At 48.6% G+C, this 25,846-nt stretch overlaps 1 protein-coding gene across 2 annotated transcripts in view; it reads right to left on the reverse strand.

The window, feature by feature from the left end:
* The window catches only part of ABCC1 (ATP binding cassette subfamily C member 1), a 138,913-nt gene extending 119,203 nt beyond the window's left edge, over positions 1 to 19,710 (reverse strand). For both annotated transcript variants that reach the window (XM_036411290.2, XM_045571266.1), the window contains exon 1: positions 19,563 to 19,710. In XM_036411290.2, the coding sequence (XP_036267183.1) occupies positions 19,563 to 19,610 (48 nt within the window). In that variant the 5' untranslated portion in view covers positions 19,611 to 19,710. The remainder of the gene's footprint in view (positions 1 to 19,562) is intronic.
* Positions 19,711 to 25,846: the final 6,136 nt, after the last annotated feature.

A 25,846-nucleotide genomic window follows, 5' to 3' on the forward strand; every position in this document is an offset into this window, starting at 1 on the left:
CTCACTGCTGGCACTACTGACATTCGGGGCCTGATAATTCTCTATTCTGTGCATGGTGACATGTCTGTAGCACCCCCTGGCCTCTACCCCCTACATGCCACTAACGTTCTCCCCACAAGTCATGACAACAAAAATATGTCTAGACACTGTCAATGCCGCCTGGGCGGCACAATCATCCTGGTTGAGACCTCAACAGTTTTATTCATCTGCCCCAATCCAGCCACCCATACCTAGTGACCCTAAAGACCTGTCAACCTGCCATCCATTCATTCAACACAATTACTGAGGCCTGCTTTGTAACAAGAGTTAAACCAAGAGATGTTTTTGGTTCAACTCTTGTTACAAAGCAGGCCTCTAGAAGCTCTCAAGAAGTTTAGGGTCTTGTACAAGAGGTCGGATGAGTGCGTAACTGGCTATCACAAAAAATTGTAAAGCGTTATGTGCCACATAAATGACCAGAGGAGAGGGGTTAATTCACAGTGCCAAGGCGAAGAAACTCAGTTTCCTCACCTCACAGCAAGGACAATAATCCGTCTTCAGAGTCATCGTGAAGGTTACAGCCACACATTATTTCATCTTCACACCAACCCTTTGAAGTGGGTACTATTGTCCCCTTTTGCAAAGGAAGCAACTGAGGCACAGAGAGGTATAGCAAGCTGCCCAAGGTGGCACAGCCTGGGAGTGACAGAGATAGGTATCAATGAAGGCTGCCTGGCTGGCTCACCACCGCAGGTCCTGTCTCCCTGGGGAAACCCGGGGAAGGTCATGCATGGGAAGAGAGATGGGTACCCAGCAGCCGCTCTGAGTGGAAGTTAGTGTTACTGTTGTTTCCACTGGGGAGCTCAGAGAAGACGTCTCGAAGCAGGTAACATCTAAGGAAGGCCAAGATGCCAGGATGTGCCCATGTGGAGACAGGAGGAAACGGTGTCCTGAGAGAAGCACACAGCAGGATCCATGTCAGTCCCTGCACACGGTGTGTGAGCACCTCCAGAAATGGAATAAAGGGCCAAGGGGAAACGGGGTGACAACCAGAGCTCGAAGGCAGGCCAGGGCCAGAACAAAGCAAAGGACAATGATGGTTCACTTAGGATTCTCACCGGGAAAATGCTGCAACATCCACATGCTGCAAAAGCTCCAAGGGACTGTGAAACCGAAAGGGAGTTTCTGGCTTACTCTTCTCACACCCCTCTTTTGAATAGAAAGCCGACAACAGGAAGCTGGGGAAGCCACTAGCATGTTCCAACCTTCCCCAGAGGCATCCTGAAGCCTGCCCCAGAGCCTTCTATCCCAGAAGCATCCCAGCTTGCTGTCTCCCGACCCCAAGGTGCCTCTACTCTGGTGGGAGAGCACTGTTCTCCCATCCTTGTCAGGCAGCATCCAATTGAGATGGGCCAGGAGCAGGTGGTACTGAAGAAGGAACCACCAGTCACCAGCGGTCGAGGGCACTGTACCATCACTTCCTGATTGTGTGGCCTTGAGGAAATCACTCCACCTCAGGCTGGGGCAATCGGGGTCAGCGCAGGGCACAAGCAGTGGCTCCGGCGCCGACAGCAGGTGCAAGTGCCAGCAGTGTGTGTCAGTGGCGACTGCTGGCCCTGATTGCCCCTCAGGAGCAGGGGGAGGTAGAGAAGCCCTGAGGGGTGATCAGGGCTACAGCCACCACTCACACCCACTAACAGCACCAAGAGATCAGGGCTGGTGCCAGGCACCAGATGGGACCATGGAATTTTCAGGAACCACCAGAGGCTCGCCCCGATGACAGCAACCTTGGTCTGGTGCCCCCACTCACCTGCTCCACCTACTGCTGACGCCCACCGCAGCCAATGCCCGCCATGTTCTGCTCTCTGCTGCCTACTGCTGACGCCCGCCATGTTCTGCATGTGTCCCCTGGTGTTCAGCGCACATCATAACGACCTATTGTTCAGTTGTTCCACCGTTCGATCTACTTGCATATTAGGGAGATATATAGATATACAGATGTATATAGACTAGAGGCCCGATGCAAATTCATGCATGGGTGGGGTCCCTCAGCCTGACCTGCAATAGAGGCCTATCTGGGGGCCAGCTGGCCAGAGGGAGGGACCCTGGGGAGTTGACTGGCCAGGGAGAGGAGCCGCGGGAGGTTGGCTGTGGGCGCTCACTGACCAACAGGGGGCAGCTTCTGTGTTGAACAGCACCCCTGGTGGTCAGTGCATGTCATAGCGACTGGTCAACTGGTCGTTCCAATTTTTTGGTCATAACGGTCGCTTAGGCTTTTAATATATAGTTATTACTAAATCAGTCACAACCCTCTCCCCCAGTCCCTGGTGCTCTAGATGCAATGTTCTCCCCACTGTTCTTCAGACACCCAATTTTTTTCCACCTCGAGGCCTCAACCAGCTGTTCTGGCCCTGGAATGCCCTGAGCCTGGCAACCTCCTTCTCAGTCTTCCAGGGTTGCCAGAAACACCAACTGGGGAGTGTCCTCTCATTTGTCACAAGTTCCCCTCTCCCCCGTTATTCACCAGGTCCAAAACCTGTGTATTTCCTTCAGCACCCAGATGTACAATATATAAGGCAGACTCCGGAGCCAGACAGCCTGGGTTTGCATCTAGCTCTGCCATTTACTAACTGGGTGACTTCACCATTCTCCGCCTGCTTCCTCACCCATAAGTTGGGAGTAATCACAGTCCCTACCCCATGTTGTTGGGACGAAGCCATTTGCACTTACAATGAATTCAGAACAGTCTGTGGCACTCAGAAAATGTTCTGGAAGTCTACACCATCAACTATGTCCTTCCCTGTTGAGATTTAAATGTCTCTCTCTCTCCCTCCTACCTGTAGTCTCCCCAAAGCAGGACCACATCCTTTTAATTCACCTGCATCCACATGTTCATTAATACTTTTCAACAAATAAAAGGAGGGGTGAATAAATCTAACTAAAAATAGAGCAACCGCAGAACCATGCAAAGCAAAGCCAGGACTCCATCCCCTCGCATTTTTCCCCCTTCACCCTGGAATATGTTTATTAAATTTTAGAGGGAGGGAGGTGAGGGAAGGAGGAAGAGAGAGAGAGGAAGAGAGAGGGAAGGAGGAAGAGAGGGAGGGAGAGAGGGAGGGAGGGAGGGAGGGAGGGAGGGAGGGAGGGAGGGAGGGAAAATGATGTGAGAAACATGCCACCTGATTGAACCTGCAACCTTTTGGAATGTACAGGATGACATTCCAACCAACTGAGCCAACCCAGCCGGAGCCATCCCCTCTCCTTTGACCCAGAAACCCTAGTGATGGGCAAAGGTCCAGAGGAAATAACTAAAATAGCAAGGAAAGGAGCAATGTGCACACGCTTGGCCATCCACAGGAAAACTGGGAAGCTCTGAGGCACGCGAGAGCTCAGCCAGCGGGGGCAGGGGATCCCCCAGAAAATGACCCCACTGTCACGAACCAGAGTGGGGAGGCCATCGGTACAGACGGCAGGCACTGCCGCTTAGGGCTCCTGTGAAAGCCGACCAAATACTGAAGCAAAGATACCCTCTCTGACCAGCACTGGCAAAGGATTAGGGGGTGAGGGGGAGCCCAAATCAAAGAAACAGGTGGTACTTGAGGTTGCAGGGCAAGGGTATGTCTTTATTTCTCTGGAGAGGTTTACATACCATCCTGGCGAATCCTTAAACAGCCCCAGGCACAGATGCCAACTTGTCTAAACCCTAAAACAAACCTATGAGGAGGCAGGTGCCATCACCGTTCTCCACTGTGCAGATGTGGACACTGAGGCACAGAACAAAGAGGCTTCCTGACCTGAGCCAAGGAGACCGTCACCCAGGGGACCAGGAGTTAAGCGTGGCTAACGCAGGGGCCAACCCAGATCTCCACCGCCGTCCAGCGCTTCCTCTACCTCCGCTTCCTCCTGGAGGCCTTCCTGTGTCATGGAGGCCACAGTTGGAAGATGTTCAGAGGAATGCAGCAGCAGAGGGAGCCACGAACGTGTCCCCAGCACTTAGCATCAAACTTACCACAACGAAAGAATTAACATACGGGAAGGAGTGTGAGGGGAAGTGGAAGCCATTATCATATTGCACTGATTCTAAGACCTGTTTCTTCCCTTCTTACTACTTTTGATATTGAAAGATGAAATAGAGAGGGCCAGAGTCCAGAATGCCAGGACACGGGCTTTATTGAAGAGAAGAGTACCACTGCCGGCTGCTTCCAGAGAGAGCGGAAGAGGGCCGGGGTACAAGCACCTTTAAGGGGAGTAGAGGGGACGGGGCTTAGGGCACTCAGCACACGCTGGTTGGTGGTTCCATGTAAGGCCTATGATTAGGGACCTAGGGACTTAGGAATCGGGGGCTTAGGGTACTTGGCAGGTGCTGGCTGGTGGTTCAGTGCTCAGGAATGTCCAGCTGCAGGTGAAGTTTATGTCTGTCCATCAGTTGGAGGAAGGGAGGATCTATCAGATATCAGTTTGTTTCTCATAATTAGTGCATCCGACAATCTCCGCGGGCCATTTCCATAGCATCGCATCTCCGAAATCGAGGTGCACGTCACAACTTGGACGCGGGGACATGTGGTGTGCCTCTAGCAACCATCTGGCCTCCTTTCTAATCCGGGAAGGAATGGCAAGAGGCTTTTTCCCTAAGCTGCCGCAATCAGGAAGGGAAAATGACAAGTGCCCTAAGCGAGAGGCAACCGCCTCTCTGGTCAATTAGCCTGAATGGAGGGGCGAGTGTAATTGTCAGGCTACCTGACCAGGCCAGCGCAGGCAAACCCGCCAGCAGCCTGGCCTGACGCCTCCGCCTGCCAGCTGCCGTCTGGCCTCCACCGTTCCTTCCCAGGCCCGGCTGTTTTTGCTGGGCAATAAACTCCTACTCGGCAAAGGACAGCCCTTTCAGAGTGCGCGATCAGCACGAGGCCATGGTGTCTGCCTGGCCCCAGAGAGATCCTCTCTGCAGCACAGTCTTTTTTCCAAAACAGGCACGTGGGTAGGATTTGCCTGGCAAAAGGGTTATTGTGTCAACCACTTCAGCTCCAGGGTCCGTAAGCTCCTTTCTCCCCAATTCCTAGAAAGTATTCAAGGAGCAAGGGTATCCTGAACTCACATCCACATGTTAACTACAAGTTGATTGGAGAGCTGATATATCTGAAAACCAATAAGCAGCGACAGATGTTAAGTGTTACTGATCTACAGTCACCAGGAGAAAGCAGAACGTATGACCAGCACATGACAGCACGTAAGAGTATCCCAACCTCAGCTCTACTGACATTTGGGCCCCAATAATTCTGTTACTAGAGGGCGTGGAAGCTGGCCCGTGCACTGTGGTGTAGCACTGTATATTAACAGCAGCCCTGGCCTCTACTCCACTGATACCAGGAGCACCCGCCCTCCAGCTGTGACAACCAAAAATGTTTCCCTATGTTGAGCAAGAGGCAGCTGATCGATGACTCTCTCTCATCGATGTTTCTAACTCTCTATTCCTCTGTGTAAAGAATCAATAAAATATATTTAAAAAGAAAAAAAAGAATCATAAAACAATGCTAACTTTCCCTGCCTCCCTTACAGCTAGAGGTGGTCAAGCCCGGGGCAAGGATAATCGGGGGATTCTCAGACATTGTTGAGAATGGGGCCAGGCCATGGGGCCCATGGGTGAGGGCTCTGTCCGAAATACAACTTGACCCTCTGAGGGTCCATCTCCTACAAGGGGGGTAGAAGACATGCCCCTCCCACCCTGTGCCCCACCCCCCCACCCCACTCGAGCCTCATTCCCCTCCCCCCAGACCCTTTTGTGCACAGAAGTTAAAAAACAAGACTACCACCAACCGCCTCCAGAGGGAACAATTATTAGCAAATTACTTAATTAGGCTCATGCTGGCGTTTCATCTTCAAGTAAATACCTGTTCATTCCAGATGGGCCATAGCCAACAAGCACTAGTCAATGAAAACCAATAAATAAGTATGCTTTCCTCGGATCCCATTCTCATTTTTAAAATTCCATCATTCAGGATATGTGAAGAAGAGAGACTGAAAATGAAAATCCCAGCCTGCCAACTGAGATTACCTCCAGAAGAGTGTCATTAGGAAAACGTTTATAATGTTAAAGAAGAGAATAAAAGAAAAAAATCCCTTTAAGTAACTCAATGACTACCCCGTTTACAGTAACTTCCCAGGTATGTGAATGTCAGCACCTCTCACAGTCGTCCTCGCCCACCTGCGCTCACATGCTCACCTGCCATCGATGTAGGTACTTAAGCAAGTCTCCTTAATCCCCAACTACAAAGAGAGTCTGCGGAAGGGATTTCCCACACATCAGCCCAGCTTCAGAGCTGACAGCCGACACCCTGGCGTGTCTCGCCCAGACCCGGGCACCCTACCAACACCCTATAACAACTGGGCGAGTTCCCCTGAATCGTCTCGGGTGCTGGGACGGTGTCTGAACCCCTGGGCTCAGGGTGGGCCCCTCCCAGTCTTGCCTAGGCCTGCAGGGGCCCAGAGGCTGAACGGAGATGGTACACTGGAAGCGAGGTGCCACAGCAGAGCTCCCCACTCGGCTGTCCTCCCTCCATCTCCCTTACTGGCCAGCCCCTTCCTCTGTAACCACAGCTGATGCCTGCTGAGCTTGGCTAAGCCTCCTCTTCCTCACAGCTCTGTAAGACAGGCAGCAGGATCCTGATCCCCATCTTATCGATGAGGAAATGGCACTCCCAGAAGTTCAGGGAGTGGCCCAAGGTCGCCGGAATAATTTCAACCCAAGCTCCTGAATTTGGCTTTTTTTTTTTTTTTTTTTAATATATTTTATTGATTTTTTACAGAGAGGGAGAGATAGTCAGAAACATCAATGAGAAAGAAACATCAATCAGCTGCCTCCTGCACGCACGCGCGCGCACACACACACACACACACACACACACACACACTGGGGATGTGCCCACAACCAAGCTACATGCCCCTGACCGGAATCGAAGCTGGGACCTTTCAGTCCGCAGGCCAATGCTCTAGCCACTGAGCCAAACCGGTTTTTGTTTTTTTTAAATGTCACATTTATATTATTGATTTCAGAGAGGAAGGGAAAGAGAGAGAGAGAGAGAGAAACATCAATGATGAGAAAGAATCATTGATCTGGTGCCTTCTGCATGCCCCACACTGAGGATTGAGCCCACAATCCGGGCATGGGCCCTAACCAGGAATCAAACCATGACCTCCTAGTTCATAGGTCGATGCTCAACCACTGAACCACGCCAGCTTCTGGCCCCTTGACTGACACCTCTGGCTTTCTTCGGAGCTCTAACTTCTCGTCGGGAGGGTCTGCATGCCACAGGCCCCAGTGCTCATCCTTCCCCACTACATCCTCCGACCCAGGAGTGAGCCCTGTCTCCAAGCCAGCTGGAGTGGGCTGGCCCTGCCTCCAGCACCAGGTGTGAAAGGGCCCACCTAGACCCCAGGGAGATTCTAATCTACAGGAGTCTTTGTTCCTCAACCCTGGGTTAGAGTTAATGATCTTTAGGAAGAAGCCTTATCCAAGGCTCCCAGACAATCTAACCAAATGCAACTACCAGTCACTTTACCAGCACCCAGCAGCTCCAACTTTCCCCTGGGCCCCTGGTCTCTGGCCCTGCAAGACTGCCCGAAGAGACTGGAGAAGACACTGTCACTTATATGCATCTATCACCTGCTCTTAATAACAACAACAATCACAATGTGCATCCTTAGCTCCTGCTGGAATGGTGAACGGAGCCAACCTTTTTAAAAATAAGGATATCCTGGCCGGTGTGGCTCAACTGCTTGGGCATCATTCCATGCACTGAAAGGCTGATGGTTCAACGTTTCCTGTTGATGTGTGGGACTCACATCCCCAATAGGGGGCCTGCAGGAGGCAGTCGGTCAATGTTTTTCTCTCACCCTTCCTCTCTAAAATTCAATAAAAACATTAAAAACTTTAAAAAGACAAGGCTAGAGCTAGAGCAAAACCTTTTCAAATGTTCTAAGATACTCCACTCCTGAGAATATGTCCTGAGAAATAAGTCAACAGGCACTATACATATGATATTCGTTACAATGTTTGCTTTTTAAAAAATGTTAATGCCGAAACCCGTTTGGCTCAGTGGATAGAGCGTCAGCCTGAGGACTGAAAGGTTGCAGGTTTGATTCCTGTCAAGGGCATGTACCTTGGTTGCAGGCACATCCCCAGTAGGGGGTGTGCAAGAGGCAGCTGATTGATGATTCTCCCTCATCAATGTTTCTGACTCTATCCCTCTTCCTCTCTGTGAAAAATCAATAAAATATATTTTTTTAAATGTTAATGATTTTAAAGATGATGTAAAAAAACATTTTAATGTTTCTTTAAAAGGGAGGAGGGAGGGAGTACTGCAAACTAAACGTCAAACCAAAGGTAGCGATTATGTAAATTATAGTTCACCAATATACCAGGAACTGTCGCTTGGACTTTTAAAGGTATAATTTTAAAAGTTATGTAGGAGAACGAGAAAATTCTCACAACTGTAAATGAAAACAGGAGCTGGACGTTAACAAGATCAACAGACCAAAAACAGCTTATGACAAAGTATTTACAACACACATGACAGACACGATTCCCAATACCTCGAGAGTCCCGCACATCAACAGGAAAAGGACAAGCCATTATAAGGATGTATAGAAAGGACTCTCAGTTTCTACCTTCTAAGGGAAATAGATGAAAATAATTTATATTCATCAAATTAACATAATTGAGCCATATCTAGGGTTGGGAAGGAGGTGGAGAAATGCAAATTCCCATTCACTGTCACTAGAAATGGACCTGCTACAACCTTTATGGAAAACAGCCACCCAAGACCTATTAAATATAAAAATGACATTTATTGGATGACTGTTGACAGGAACAAAAAAAATGGAAAGTGAATGCAAGCAATGGTTATTAGTAGAGAAATTGATGAATTATGCCAAATCTGTAACCTGAAATGTTGAACTGCTATAAAAAACTAGAGAATCTTTGCATTGCCATGTATTGTATGTTAAGTAAAAATAAAAAGCAATAATTATAACAGAACCCATTTATTTTAAACATATTATTTATGTTTATAAATGTTTTTATAAAGATTAGAGGAATATCTTGGTTATCAGGTAACTCAAGAGAGTAGCTTGTTAACTATTTAAATATATCTATTGCCCAGCCAAAGTGACTCAGTGGTTGAGCATCAACTTATGAACCAGGAGGTCACAATTCAATTACTGGCCAGGACACATGCCCAGGTTGCAGGCTCAATCCCCAATAGGGGATATACAGGAGGCAGCTCATCAATGATTCTCTCTCATCGTTAATGTTTCTCTCTCTCTCTCTCTCTCTCTTTCTCTCTCTGCCTCTCCCTCTCCCTTTCTCTCTGAAATCAATAACAATAAACATATTTTTTAAATCTCCACATTGCCTGGCCATTGTGGCTTAGCTGGTTGAGCATTGTCCCATGCACCGGGAGGTTGCCAGTTCCATGTCCTGGTCCCAGCCTCAATCCCCAGTAGGGGGCATGCAGGTGGCAGCCGATCATTGTTTCCCTCTCACTGGAGTTTCTGTTTCCCTCTTCCCTCCTCTCTCTGAAATCAATAAAAACATATTTTAAAAAACATATTTTAAAATTATATTTTAAAAAATAAGTCAATATGTTATTTTGTAATTAGAAAACTAATTAAACTGGAAAATGGTGTAAAAATTAAATCAGAGTTGCATTAGCGTATTGGGATTATGTTGTTACACTGTCTCATCAGTTTCTGAACATATCTTTTTATTTTTATATTTTTATTGATTTCAGAGAGGAGAGGAAAGGAGAGGGAGAGATAGAAACATCAATGATGAGAGAGAATCGATCGGCTGCCTCCAGCATGCCCCCACTTCTGGGGATGGAGCCTACAACCCGGTCATGTGCCCTTCACCGGAATAGAACCTGGGACCCTCCAGTCCACAGGCTGGCGCTATACCCACCGAGCCAAACAGGCTAGGGCAGAGCCTATCTTTTTAAAATTGGAACAAAGCCAAGCTCTCCGGACTGAACCCCTTGGAGTGTACGGCTTAGCCCGCCTCACCATCCGGGGAGGCAAGGGGAGCCTGGCCTATCCCCAGCTTGCTCAATGCTCTCAAATGCCAGGAACACAACAACTGCTTAATCAATGCTGGCGGGTCGGCCCATCAGTGGGAGTACAAACTATGGCAGCCACCTGGCAATTAGCACCATCAAGTTTCAGTATGCATCCATCCCTGCACCCAGCAGTTTCTCTAGGGGGGGAATTCATTCAGCATCTGTTTGCATCTATTTGCATACATGTGCAAAGGTGAGTGCTCAGGGATGGGCCAGGCAGCACTATTCATCATGCACAAACCTGGAACTGACCCCAACAATGACCAAGAGGGGGTTGGAGGAATATACGGCTCAGTCATATAGCAGGAGCAGGTGTGGCCTGTAAAGAAGTGTTGTTTTGTTGGTGGGAATGCAGGTTGGTGCAGCCACTCTGGCAAGCAGTTCAGAGTTACCGCAAAAATTTTAAATGGAACTGCTTTATGACCCGGCGATTCCACTTCTGGGGACATATCCAAAGAAACCTGAAACTCTAATTCAAAAGATGCATCCCTATGTTCACTGCAGCATTATTTATAATGGCTAAGATTTGGAAGCAGCCCAAGCGCCCATCAGTAGAGGAGTGAATGAAAAAATCTCTGGTACATTTACACAATGGATCACTACTTGGCCATAAAAAAGAAGGAAATCTTACCTTTTGCAACAGCATGGGTGGACATGGAGAGAGTTATGCTAAGTGAAATAAACCAGTCAGAGAAAGACAAACACATGATTTCACTCATATGTAGAATCTAATGAACAAAATTAACAAACAAAACAGAAACAGACTTATAGATACAGAGATCAGACTGACAACTGTCAGAGGGTAGGGGGCTGGGTGAAAAGATGAAAAGGATTAAGGGCAAAAAGAACTCATAGACAACAGTATGGTGATTATCAGAGAAAATATACAACGGTGGTAGAAGAAGGTAAAGGGAGGATAAACAGTGATGGAAGTAGGCTTGACTGGGGATGGTGAACACAGGATACAATACACAGATGATGTATTACAGAATGGTACTTCTGAAACCTAATTTATTAACCGATGTCACCCCAATAAATTCAATGAAAAAGCAGTGCTATTTCCTTTTCCTTTCTATTTGCGTGGACCTAACGTGGAAAGAAAATTATCATTGGTACTTTTTAAAACGTGTTTTTATTGATTTTAGAGAGAGGGCAAGGGAGAGGTAGAGTGAGAAAGAGAAACATGGATATGAGAGAGAAACGTCAATCCGCGGCCTCCTACATGAACCCCCGACCGGGGACTGAACCTGCCACCTGGGTTTGTGCCCAGGATGATGCTCAACTGAGTCACAGCAGCCAGGCTCATGGTTGGTTTTTAAGTGAAGGAAGTAAATACAGAACATGATTCAGAATGTGAACTCATTTAGGGAGGGGAAAGAGATGTGCACTCTCCCCCTCAGTCCTTCATACATATTTGCATATGCTTAGAATTTTTCTAGAAGGACACCCTTTGAAACTATCATCAATGGCTGCTTCTGGGAACAGAGCACAGGGAGGGGAAGCACCGAAAGTTTTACTTTCCTTTTATATTCTTCTAGACTCTTCACCTTTTTAGAAGTAATGGCACAATCAAAAATGTTACCACACGAGATCTTCCTCATACATTCAGCCAGATCAATTCAACGGCTGATTTTAAAAGAAGAGATTTCTAGCAATATATGTATAGAAAGTCACCTTAATCACCTAAGAAAGCCAGAGAGAGAGAGAGGGAGGGAGGGAGGGAGGGAGGGAAGGAGGGAAGGAGGGAGGGAGGGAGGGAGAGAGAGAGGGAGAGGGAGAGAGAGAGAGAGAGAGAGAGAGAGAGAGAGAGAGAGAGAGAGATTATCTCATCATCTTAACAGGCCATGAAAAGCCTTGGGTCTGACCCTGAAGAGTTTCAGCTAAGGTTCTGAAACCCATGAGATCATAAAAAAAAAGTTTTTAACTTCATTTAACTTTAAAACCCTGAGACTCATTCAAGCATAAATGGATCAGAAGCCCATGTTTTTCTTGGGGTTCCAAATCTTGCTCCATTTCCTCTCCAAGCTGAGGTAAGCTTCCTTCTCGGACTTTCCGAGCCCCTTTTATTACCACAAGCGATTTTATCAGTGCTTCGTCCATTTTTTTTAAACCTCACCCAAAAAATGAGGATATATTTCCTCTTCTTTTTTCTTCTTTTTTTAAAATATATTTTTATTGATTTCAGAGAGGAAGGGAGAGGGAAAGAAATAGAAACATCAATGAGGAGATTCATTGATCGACTACCTCCTGCACACCTCCTACTGGAGAGAATCATTGATTGGCTGCCTCCTGCATGACCCCACTGGGGATTGAGCCCACAACCCAGGAATGTGCCCTTGACCAGAATCGAATCTGGGACCCTTCAGTCTGCAGGCCGATGTTCTATCCACTGAGCCAAGCCAGCTAGGGCAGTGCTCAGCAAACTCATTAGTCCACAGAGCCAAATATCAACAGTACAACGATTGAAATTTCTTTTGAGAGCCACATTTTCTAAACTTAAACTTCTTCTAATGCCACTTCTTCAAAATAGACTCGCCCAGGCTGTGGTATTTTGTGGAAGAGCCACACTCAAGGGGCCAAAGAGCCACATGTGGCTCACAAGCCACAGTTTGCCAACCACTAGCCTAGGGCCACTCTCCCCAGTCATCCAGGCCCCCTTTCCAGAACTTGGCCAACATCCTGCAGGAGAGGAACCCACAATTAAACTAAGGAGACACTTAAGGAGAATCTCAACTTCTAGTTGTCCCCCTATGATGAAGGAGCAGAGCTTCAAAAGTCGGAGTTTTCACTCTCGGGAATGAGCCAGCACAGATTAGGGCGACGGACGCAGCCCTTGGTGGAAAGAGGCAAACAGCATGAAAACAGCTGCAGGTTCCTTCTCCAGCTAATTGGGAGTTTAACCTCCTTAACGTCTCATTAAGCTTCTCCAAGGCAACCCCAATAAGCCAATTATACACGCCGCCCAACAGCCTCCACACTCCTAGGGACACGGAAGGAGGAGGGCCAAGCTCTCGCCCAAAATTTCTTCTCTGGATTCCTCCACGCCCATGGCTGTGCGACTTGGCCATGCAGGGGACACCTGACAATGTCTGGAGACATCCGTGTTGCCACAGTGCTCAGCACAGCCTCCCACGACAGAGAATGATCTGGCCCAATTGTCAAGAGCGCCCGCCGAGGCTGAGAAACTGAGCTCCACACCTACCACCCGCCCCCAGGCTGGCTTCCTCAAAGGCTGCCCTCAGCCCTCAGCCTGCGAGGGAAGAACAGGTTCCAACCTCCACCAGGAGAGACACACTGGCCCAGTTTCCGTGCCAGGCTGGGGGAAGTGTGCGCCTCGGGATGTCCAAGCCCTTGCCATTATCCACCCCCACTTTATTAGCACTTTATTTTCTTATTTTTTTCCTTTTGTTTTGTTTGCAAAATATCCAGGCAAGTATTTATGGGCCACAGTTTCAACGACCACTGAGAGTTATTTTTTTTTAATATATATTATTGATTTTAGAGAGGAAGGGAGAGGGGGAGAGAGAGATAGAAACATAAATGATGAGATAGAAACATCAATAATGGGAGAGAATCACTGATTGGCTGCCTCCTGCACACCCCAAAATGAGGATGTGCCTGCAACTCAGGCATGTGTCCTTGGCGGGAATCGAACCTGGGACCCTTCAGTCCGCAGGCCGGCACTCTATCCATTGAGCCAAACCAGCTAGGACGACCACTGAGATTTAGTAAGAAAAGCTAGACGTTATACACTGCCACAAAAATCTGGAGCTAACACACAAATTAGACTCTTGTTTCAAATTCCGACGACGACGTGGCCGTGCTGGAGCCAGGATGTTTGCATCTTGCTAGGGATTCCGATGGGCCCCAGGCACTTCACCAAAAGGCTGGGCTCCAAGGCAGCAGAGGGCAATTCAAACACCTCCTGGTGCCAAGTGGGTTCCCTCAGTGAGCGAAGGGAGCCAGGTGAGAAAGCGCAGTAAGGAAAGGCGATGGAGACTGGACCTCAGAACTGGAGCTGCAGTAAGGAGCAGGGGTCGCAGCCAAATGAAACCACCCAGCTGACCACCGCCGTGTATGAAGGCAGGCCCCGTGCTCTCAGGTCTTCTGATTTTTCAAGAGAAGCCAGAAGTCCAGATTTTTTTTCTGTGAAATCTTACAATCGATCACTATTAGCAAGTATACTAATTCATAATTCAAATAAAGCCAAGCCAGCACCCTTGTGGGCTAGATCTAAGCCCCAGTTTGGAACGGGTACCTCAGCCACTAAAATTCACATGTGAATTAAACCTCCTTTGGGTGAGGCACCAGGTCCTGGGACAAGACAGATGGATGAGACTCAGTCTGACCCTTGCCAGGTAAAATATAGGTAGTGAAATGTGGAAGCCGGAGGGCTCAGTCTACCTGAGTATCCATTTGAGACAGGTGAGTAACTGTCATCCTTGGGGATCACTGGAGAAAGGCTTCAACCAAGTTCAAAAGCCATTCCAGCACTTAATGGCATTCATTCGTTCAACCGTTTACTGAGCACCTACTACTAGCATGTTCCTGGCACTGTTCTAGACGCTGGGATTATGGTCATAAACAAACAGGCAAAAACTCTTGCCCTGAGAAGAAAAAAAAGTAAAATATTTGGTGTCTTAGGTGATAAATAAGTGCTATGGGTTGGGGGGTTTGAGAACAGGGACTACTGGGGTGGGGGAGAGGGAAGGCTGCCTGAGTGGCATTTGAACACAGAATTAAAGGTGAAGGAGCATTCCAGGCAGGGACAACAGCCAGTGCAAAGGCCCTGGGGCAGCTCGTGGCCTGTGTGCCTGGTGTGGAATGGGACTGGAAAGTAACAGGCAACAGGTCAGACAGAGATGATGAGTCTGACGCTGCCAGGTGTAGTGTAGGGTTTTAAGCGGAAGTGGGACAGGATCCCTCTGGCTGCTGGCTTGGAACTTGACTAGAAGGATCAAGAAGGGAAGCAGGGAGAGCAATGAGGAGACAATGTTTAAATCCAGGAGTAAGCCATGGCTCCGGCCAGAGTGGGAGTAGGGAAGGATCTGCTGACAGGTCAGATGTGGGATGGGAGGGGAAAAGAGGAGACAAGGATGACACAGGTTTCTGGTTTGAGCCTCAGAAGATGGGGCTGCCGTTAACTCAGATGGGAGGCCTAAGGGAGGGACAGGGTAAGCTGGAGATACCCAGGTGCAGATATTAATTCCTAAAAACTGAGTCCAGGAGTAGAAAGAGATTTTTTCATCCACCACCATGGTCCAAAGACTGTGTAACGTGAAGACTCTCACATAGAAAGCTGGTCCAGGCCCCTGGTTAGTCTAGGCCAGTGGTCGGCAAACTCATTAGTCAACAGAACCAAATATCAACAGCACAACGATTAAAATTTCTTTTTTGAGAGCCGAAACCGGTTTGGCTCAGTGGATAGAGCCTGCAGACTAAAAGGCCTCGGATTCGATTCCGGTCAAGGGCATGTACCTTGGTTGCGGGCACATGCCCAGTAGGGGGCGTGCAAGAGGCAGCTGATAGATGACTCTCATGGATGTTTCTAACTCTCCCTTCCTCTCTGTAAAAAATCAATAAAATATACATTTTTTTAAAAAGAAATTTCTTTTGAGAGCCAAATTTTTAAACTTAAACAGGTAGGTACACTGTTATTAACTTAATCAGGGTGCTCCTAAGCTGGCCTTTGCTAAAAACTCAAGGGCCTGCGAGCCACAGTTTGCCGACCACTGGCCTATGCCAAACAGGCCAGCTGTGGCTTCCTTCTGCAAGGCCCAAGGGCAACCAGGTCCCCTGAATTAGGCCTCGTCCTGGACTGTCCTCTCCAAGCTTCCCTGTTTCCGCTACCTGTCACACTGCCATTCCAGGCCTCAGATTCAACCTGTGTGAAGCACTCAAGGGACCCGTAAGCTCCAGAGTCCCTTTGAACTCTAACAATCCGTAAGGGAGAGAGGGGGAAAACTGGAAGGAGGGGCGGACAAAAAGGAGGAGAGAGGAAAGCAAAGCAATGAGCCTGAAAAACCAACCGAGTATTTGGAGGATGGAGAAATGTTGGCTTTTCATAGATTGCTGTGAAGCCGTGCAGAGCTCGGAAGGCAGGAATTAGACTGACTCAAGGCCAGACCTTACCCTAAAAGGAATTTCTAACAGCTTCTAAGATATCCCCCTTTTCACACCTGTTGGCAGCTAAATCGAATATACAGGGGCTTCCTGAGTTGAAGGATGGATGGCTCAGAGCATCTCTGTAGCAAGTAACACTAGGACCAAATATTAACTAGAGAACTGGTTAATATTAACTAGAGAACTGGGGTCGACCACTCACAATGACTAAATGCCAACTGTATATCAAGCAGCAGCATTCTCGGTTCATGTCAAGAATAAGCTCGTTTATCCTTTGAATGACCACTATTCGATTGGTACTAAGTTATCACTCCCATGTTCCACATGAGGAAACTGAGGCATGGAGGAAGGCAGCATCTCAGTTAAGCTGCAGAGTCAGGATTTGAACCCAGGGCATTCAAGTACTCGCTCTGAGCCACCACACCACACTGCTTACTGATTTGTTTTTTCTACATTTTTAAAATATATTTTACTGATTTTTTACAGAGCGGAAGGGTGAGGGATAGACAGTTTGAAACATCAATGTGAGGGAAACATCGATCAGCTGCCTCTTGCACATTCCCAACTGGGTATGTGCCCACAACCAGGAACATTCCTTTGACCAGAACTGAACCTGGGATCTTTGAGTCCACAGGCCGACGCTCTACCCACTGAGCCAAACTGGTTAGGGCATGCTTTTTTTTCCTACATTTTGCAATTTTTCTATACTGGCCATGCAACCTAGTAATAAACAAACAAACAAATTATTTTAATTAACTCACAAGGAAAGACCCAGTCCCATTTTCCCAACCATCATTCAAACATCAACCAAAGAGCAGTCCCTCCTACAAGCCACCCCACTCCAGGAACCCCCAGTGGAAAAAGGCAGCCAACTGCTGAACCCGGCCCCTATTTTCCATTGAGATAATGAAGTTCCTCTTTTTCCAGCCCAGAGCATTTGCCTAGCAAAGGCAGTGTGTCAGTGGAACCCTCGGCGCGGGCCATTTCCACACTCTGATAAGGAACAGGGCTCTGATAGGAGTGTCACCTGGGCTGGTCACCTTGATTTCTAAACACCTGTCCTTGATCAGGGGAGGAATCAGGCCTGAGTGAAGGGGTGGTGACCCAATCCCACCACCACCCCCTGGATAAAAAGTGGGTCCAAAGGAAGGACAAACAACTCAAAACACACAACCTTCATCTTTGAAAAAGAATGAGCATTGTTTAACTCTGTGCAGGGCACAGGCTGAGCCACTCTACAGAAGAACTCATTTACTCTTCACAACCCTAGGAGGTGGGGACTTTCTGGCCCCTGCTCCCATTTCACAGATGAGGAAACTGAGACACAGAAAAGCAACGTGGCCTGCCCAGAGTTGCAGAGTCAGTCATCTAACAGCTGGGAGGCCAGCCGCTCCTGGCCTTGGGCATGTCGCGCTAGGAAAACACAAGCTCCCTGCTTTCTGTTACATTTGGGTTCTCCTGCTATCTGGACGTTCTTAGGCCTCCGCTGTCTGCTATCAAACTCCGGTACCAGATCACCCCCAGAAACTGGGGTATCTGTGAGTCCAGGTATCCAGAGGGAGGAGAGGCAGAGGGAAAAGGAAAGGCCTGGCAGAGGGGAAGGCCAGTCACTTGGCAATTTCTGTAGCGAAAAGTCCTTGCAAGGAGCAAACACCCAGCTGGTTTTTCAGATGAGCTTCTTAAACTAAATACACAGAGGGCATCCGCAAACACATGCACTTTGGAAAACCACATTAGCCATCAATCAAGGACATTCTGATGCAGACTCTAACTTATGGCTGCCTATTCCACCTGCCCCACCCCTCCTCTGTCATTTAGGAAAAGAAACAAGAAAATACTCCAGAATTCACAGCAACGCTAGATCAGATCCCCACCGGCATCCTTGCAGAAATCATTACTGCTGTCATCACTGGCGCAGGGACCAAGGACTCCACAGGTTTCCCTCTGGTAGATAAGACTCCACCTTTGAAAATGGCCTGCTCTCCAACCACTCCAACACCCCAAAGGCAACGCTGTTCCCAGCCCCGACCCCACCGGCCTGAACATGGGAGGCATGCCAAGGTGTGTTTGGGTTGCTCTATCACATGATACCCCTGCCAAAAAAAAAAAGAATAAATCCTTCTTGTGACTTTTCCAACACTCCAAATGCAGCCTCCAAGAGAAGAACCACAAAACAGAACAAGAATGTATTTTTGGATGCTAATCGCCAGCTCCTAAGAGCCCAGGATGTTGATCTCTGATTCCTAAACAGAAGTTTAGGAAAAACTATCCGGTCCAAATCTGTGTATAGTTTTTACAAATAATCAAGATGGCCTGGCAGAGGTGCCCTCCTGGAACAGAGGAGGAAATCGCATCAGAAGGAAACTGAAGTCGGAGAACACTGGGATTAAACCACAGAGAGAGAAAAACCCAGCCAGGCTCAGCGCTGAACACTCAGAAGAAAACTTGAAGTTGAAGCAGGTGGAGGTCCTACCGAGAGGAGCCTGCTGTACAGGAGTGGGATGGCACGCCCATCAGTACCAGGGTCCTGGGCATCCTCAGTGGCACCCCAAACCTAGCCAAGCGTCGGGCCAGACATGGCAGGGGTGAGAGCCCTGCCTTCTTTCTGGCTGTTCCCCAAGTTTCCCCAATTCTTCCCTTGTTCCCCAAGACACCTCCCCACCACCAGAGTAATTAAGCCGAAAGAAAGTCAAAGATGACAAAAAGGTGTGGCCATCTGAAAGTAATGTGGATGCAAAAAAATAAAATAAAACTGGGGTAAACCTCAACCAATCCCTAGGAAGCTTCTCCCCAGCTCAGCCCTCGGATAACGGGGCATTCCTTGTGAAAGGGGGACCCCAACCCACCCAGAAGACGGCGGAACTTCGGAGCAGGAAGACAACCTCCTTTACTGCCCTCTGTCTCTGGCGTCCCTTCCCCTGGAGGTTATTTTTAACCGGAGAAGGTACCCCAAAGCAGGAAGGACCCCCTCCTTTCGACCCCCTCCCCCAAGCTCTGCCCCCCTCACCTTTCCCCCAACCCCCAACCCCAAACCCGACCTGGGCAACATGCAAACCTCCCTCCTCTGCCCCTCCGCACGCCTGCTCCCCAGGAACTGAGTCACCCCAAGTTTCCCCCATCAGCTAGTTGCACTCCCGGCGGGGCCGGCCGCGGGCCAGCGGGGAGCGGGACCCCGAGGCCGGCTGCAGAGCGGGGGACGCGGCGCTCAGGGCGGCAGCCGGTGCCCAGGGGCTGCGGGGCCCGACCGCCCGGGCTGGCGCTGTCTCCCGGAGCCGGCCTCCCTGCCTGCCGGCCACCTCCCTCCCTCCGTCCCGCCGCCCCACGCGGCCCCGGCGGCCGCCGAACACGTACCCAGAAGGGGTCGGAGCCATCGGCGCTGCAGAAGCCGCTGAGCGCCATGCGGCCGGCGCGGGCACCGGCGGGCACCGGCGGGCGTGGGGCGGAGGGCGGCGGGCGGCTGGCGAACAGGCCCGGGTGCTGGCGGCGGCGGCGGCGGCGAGGGCGGGAGGCGGCCGGGAGGGGGCCGGGGCCGCAACGCCGTCTGATTGGCCAGCGCGTCACGGGGATGCAGCGGCCCCGCCCCCCGGGCGCCGGGCGCCGGGCGCCGCTCGCAGCCGCAGAGCGTGGGCCACGCGTGCAGGTCGGACCCGCGCCCCTCCGCCTCGCCCTTGGCCCCCGGGGCCCCATCCCATCCCCACCCCATCCCCATCGGGCCGGGGAGGGTGTGTGCTAACCCTCCGGTGCTGCTGCTGCCCGGATCTTTGCATTCAGACCTGGCGACGAGTTTTCAAATCTTACTGTAATAACGATGACCACAACAACTATAATAGCAAAACAGAACGCAACTGAGCCTCTGAGAGCCTGGAACTGCATTCTTATGGGATCCTCTTTTTGTGACTTCCTAGTTGTGATCCTAGAAGATCCTTATTGTGACTTCCCTTTCAGGAAAGAAGGGGGAAAGGGCAGCAGTCAGGTTGGGCGGCTTTTCTAGAGCCACGAGGCTAACCTAGGCAGCCACCCTCCAGAGCTGACACAGAAATAGAGGAGGTGGGAACACTGATGAATCTGTGGGAGAAACCGAAGCTCGGAGAGGGGAAGTGATTTGCCCAAAGTCACACAGCTACCAAGTGCTGGAAGTGGGATTCAAACCCATGACCAGTCTGATTTAGAGCACTCATGGAGGGAGGGCCCCCAAAAAGCTCTTGTCTCCACATGGGTGCAAAGGACTTCCGCATTTTATCCATCCTTGTTGAGCAGCACTCAGGAAATAACCAAGCTATTGATCCTCACTTCAGCGGTAAAGAAACTGAGGTTTACACACATAGTAATAATTAATAAGCATTCACAGTCAGTGTCCTTAGCAATGTTCTGAGGCTGTGTTCTTAACAGTGAACATGAGTTGAGTTGGGTAATGCTCTCAACAACCCCATGAGGTGAATACTTTTATTACCCCCATTTTTTTAAACTATATTTTATTGATTTTTTTACAGAGAGGAAGGGAGAGAGATAGAGAGCTAGAAACGTCGATGACAGAGAAACATCAACGGTTGCCTCTTGCACACCCCCTACTGGGGATGTGCCCGCAATAAGGTACATGCCCTTGACCTGAATCGAACCTGGGACTTTCAGTCCGCAGACCAACGCTTTACCACTGAGCCAAACCGGTTTCGGCTATTACCCCCATTTTTAAAAAATATATATTTTATTGATTTTTTACAGAGAGGAAGGAGAGAGGGATAGAGAGCTAGAAACATCGATGAGAGAGAAACATCGACCAGCTCCCTCTTGCACACCCCCTACCGGGGATGTGCCCGCAACCAATGTACATGCCCTTGACCGGAATCAAACCTGGGACCTTTCAGTCCGCAGACCAACGCTCTACCACTGAGCCAAACCGGTTTCGGCTATTACCCCCATTTTAAAAAATATATATTTTATTGATTTTTTACAGAGAGGAAGGAGAGAGGGATAGAGAGCTAGAAACATCGATGAGAGAGAAACATCGACCAGCTCCCTCTTGCACACACCCTACCGGGGATGTGCCCGCAACCAATGTACATGCCCTTGACCGGAATCGAACCTGGGACCTTTCAGTCCGCAGACCAACGCTCTACCACTGAGCCAAACCGGTTTCGGCTATTACCCCCATTTTAAAAAATATATATTTTATTGATTTTTTACAGAGAGGAAGGGAGAAGGGTAGAGAGTTAGAAACATTGATGAGAGATAAACATTGATCAGCTGCCTCCTGCACAGCCCCCATTGGGGATGTGCCCGCCACCAAGGCACATACCCTTGACCGGAATCAAACCCAGGACCTTTCAGTCCACAGGCTGACTCTCTATCCACTGAGCCAAACCGGTTTTGGCATATTACCCCCATTTTGTAGTTGAGATTGAGGCTCAGCAAGGCAGAGTAATTTGTCAGGGATATATAGACAGGAAGTGGCTAAACCAGACTTTGAACCCAGGCAGACTGGTTAGGAAGGGAGGAATCTATAATGCCAATCATTCTGCCATATTGCCTCAGACCTATCTAATGCAGAGGCAGCCAGTCACAGAGGAGCTGGGGCTGGGGCCCAGGAGTCTAGGCTTTCACTGGGACACCAGCAATGCCTTTCTTCCCTCCTCTCCTCCTTAATCCCTTGACTGATGTGTAGTTTCCATCACACACACACACACACACACACACACACACACACACGCACACACGCACACACACATGCGAACAGGCACGATCTCGCACACGCACACACACACACACACACCATCTGCACCAACTAAAACAGGAACAGTGATTGGATTTTAGACAGCCCCCAACGGAACTAGTGAGGGAGGGAGGAATGGAGGGAAGATTATTTTCAATGATTTTTCTGTTGTCCCAGAGACCTCTCAGGGTGAGTGAGTTTTTAAGGATTAATTCATTTCAGGTGGTAATATTCCATGTGCTGTTGCTTTAACATTTCTACATTCGGCAAACACTTACGAAGCATCATGTCAGGTCTTAAGAAACAAGGCGAAGTTGGTGTTCCTATGGAGCTTAAAGTTTTCGGGTTTCTTGTGAGGGTTTAATCCTTTTTTTTATGGTAGGGGAACAGGTTAATCAAATAATCACATAAAGGAAGGGGTGCTTACGGCTGTGGTAAAAGCTAGGCAGAAAAGGCTGGAGGAAGAGGGCCTAAGAGAGTCCTGCCTGCCGGTGGTGGAAGTCAGGGAAGGCTTCCTGAGGAAGAAATTTTGAGTTGAGATGCAGGTGATGAGTCTGATTTCCTGAGACTTGGGTTATGTTCCAGGCTGAAGAAAACAGCTTATGGGAAAATCATGAAGCAGGACAGAGCAGATCCTTGGAGGAACCTGAAGAGAGTTGGGTGACAGGAATCTAGAGAGAGAGAATCCGAAGGGATCAGAAAAGGCCAGAGCACGCCGGATCTCGTATCCAAGGGAGGAGTTTCAGCCCGGCCCTGAGAGCGATGAAGAGGCCACTGGGAGGGCATGGAGCAGGGTCAGCTTTCTTTCCATCCTTATCCCAACTCTTCATTCATTCATTCTTTTTAGTGTTTTTTGTTTGTTTGTTTGTTTTTTATGTAATGATTGACGAGAGGAAGAGCAAGAGGTTTGTTGCTCCACTTACGTATGCATTTCATTGGTTGATTCTTGTCTGTACCTTGATGGAGGATCAAACCCACAATGTTGGTGTATTGGGACGATGCTCTAACCAACTGAGCTACCCAGCTAAGGCAATTCATTCTTCTAACAAATATTAACTGCGCAAGCATATGTAGGGAGCGGCTATATGGTTAAGCCTCAGATTGACCAGTTGGCAAAGCCACAAACAAGTCCCAGCTTAGTGGACTCAGCCCTCTTAGCAAAATTAAGCTTGACTTTATGACACTCCCTAGATCCTTCCTGAGTAGCTAATGGACTGTGGGAGGTGCAGCGAATGCTGCCAAAACAAGTGAAACTCACAAGAACATTGTAACTATGGTGACCACTCCCTTGTTTCCCTCTGACTATAAAATAAAGCCTCAGCTTGCCTTCAGGATCGGTTCTCTGTGGTCTCAGCTAGGCCCAGGAGATCCACCAAGACCCAGCTTATTATCTTTGTCTGTCTTTTCTTCATCCTTCACCACCCTCCCTCAAGCTCGCCAAACCCTTGGCTGTGCTGACACGGCACAGCATATGAAAAGGTGCTCAACAGCTGAAACCGGTTTGGCTCAGTGGATAGAGCGTCAGCCTGCAGACTGAAAGGTCCCAGGTTTGATTCCGGTCTAAGGCATGTACCTTGGTTGCAGACATATCCCCCGTGGGGGTGTGCAGGAGGCAGCTGATCGATGATTCTCTCTCATCGATGTTTCTAACTCTCTATCTCTCTCCCTTCCTCTTTGTACAAAAATCAATAAAATATATATATTTTTAAAAAGTGCTCAACATCATTCCTCCTCAGGGAAAGGCAAATAAGAACTCAGTGAAATACTATTACATGCACACCAGAACAACTGAATTGAAATGCCAAGTTTTGGCCATGATGGGGAACAACTGAAACTCTCACTTCCACTCTGTTGGTGGAAGTGTAGATTGGTTCAACCACTTTGGAATACAGTTTGGCAATTTCTACTAAAGCTAAGCATCCAACTACACAGTGGCACAGCCATTCCACTCCTTTCCAAGAGAAAGGTATGCTGGTGTCCATCAAACGACATCTACAAAAAAGTGTTCACAACAGCTTTACTCAAATAGCCAAAAACTAGAAACAGCCTAATGCCCATCAGAGTCAAAAGGATGAATACATTTGTGGCATAATAACACAATTGATTAATACACAGCAATGTTTTAAAGGATCGAATTACAAACACATGCAATAATATGAGTGTATCCCACAAAAAAAGGCCACCCACAAGAGTACATTTTCCATGATCCTACCTAAATGAAGTTCAAGAACAGGCAATACTAATAGATGCTGATCAAAATCAGGATAATGGTGACTGTGAGGAGGGGGACAAGGGAGCCTGCTGTGGAGCTGGAAATGTTCTATGACTTGACCTGGTGATAGTTACATGGTTTTTACACACACACACACACACACACACACACGTACACACACGTATGCACAGGCACACATTTAAAATTCATTTGGCTGGATGCTTAAGGTTGCTGTACTTTATAAAAGTTATGCCTTATATAAAAATGTTAAAATACAAAATAAACTAATTAAGTAAAAATATTTATTGGGGCTGACCATGTGCCAGACACTCTATTAGGTGCTGTAGATCCAGCAGTGGACAAAACAAAGATCACTGCCCCTCTGAGAAGGAAGCCGAGAGCAGACCAAACAAATGAGAACACCTTTTTCCAGGAGAGGAAACAGAGGCTTAGAGGAATGAGGTAACGTGTTCAGGATCCCACAGGTGGGATGTGGCAGAGACCAGGCCTAGCCCTGCCCTTAACCACCAAGCCCTCCCTGAGCTCCCCTTTCAGCCACAGGCTCAAAGGCCCTCTCTTCCCCTCCTCTCCCAGCCCCTTCGTCCCCATCTTCGGCTCTAGGACAGTAACGGACACCCTCTGACCAAGTGGCTCTGGGTCCTGGGCCAAACCCACCCAAAGGACAACAGACACAATAACTGGAGATGAAGATGTAGGATGTGGATTTCAAGCATCAGCAGCCTCGGGAGACTATTGAGTAAGTCACAGAGATGAGAATGCCAGAGAGATCCTTTTCATTCTTTCCTGGAACCATAGCATGCTGTTTGAGTTCATTTTTTTTATTTTGCAGCACTTATCACTATTTGTCATCATTTAATTATTTATTTGCTCTCTATAGCCTCCCTTTCCTTCCCTCCCTCCCTCCCCAACCCCCTCCCCGCTCCCCCTCCTCCCCAAGCCAAACTGGAAGCTTCCAGCTGCTGCTGTCTCACCTGGGCGGTGTCCTCCCTGGTCTTCCTATCTCTGTCCCTCCCCCCTGGAATTAGAGCAATCATAGCAGGCAGAGGGGTCCTATTAAGGGAGCTCTTACCCTTTGCAACCGCGTGGATGGACCTGGAGATTATTATGCTAAGCAAAATAAGGCAGTCAGAGAAAGACAAATACCATAGTTTTCACTTACACGTGGAATCAACTGAACAAAATAAACTGATGAACAAAGTAGAACCAGAGGCATGGATACATTGAACAGACTGACCGGTCTCAGAGGGGATGGGGACTGGATAAAAGGAAGTGAAGAGATTAGCCAAAGAAAGTATATGCATAGCACAAGAACACAGGCAATAGTGTGCTGAGGGCCGAGGGGATGGCGGCTGGGTGGAGGTGGGAAACATGCAGGGAGGGGATGGGGGACATCTGTAATAGCATCAACAATAAAACAAGACTTTCAGCTTTGACCTCTTGGGGCAGGAGCAAGAAAGTGACACCTCTTTATAAAGGCTCCCATGGCCTTCCATTGTGTTTAGTACAAAATCCTACAGGATATAATCTGGCAATTCCATTCCCGGGTATACAGCCACAAGAAGGGAAAGCAAGGACTTGTACACATATTTGCATACCCATCTTCACAGCAGCACTATTCATAATAGCCAAGAAGTAGAAGTTACCCAGGTGTCCACTGACAAATGAATGGATACGCAAAATGTGGTGTATGCACAC

Source organism: Pipistrellus kuhlii, unplaced genomic scaffold (assembly GCF_014108245.1).
Source record: "Pipistrellus kuhlii isolate mPipKuh1 unplaced genomic scaffold, mPipKuh1.p scaffold_m20_p_4, whole genome shotgun sequence".
In the NCBI taxonomy this organism is placed as follows: Eukaryota; Metazoa; Chordata; class Mammalia; order Chiroptera; family Vespertilionidae; genus Pipistrellus; species Pipistrellus kuhlii.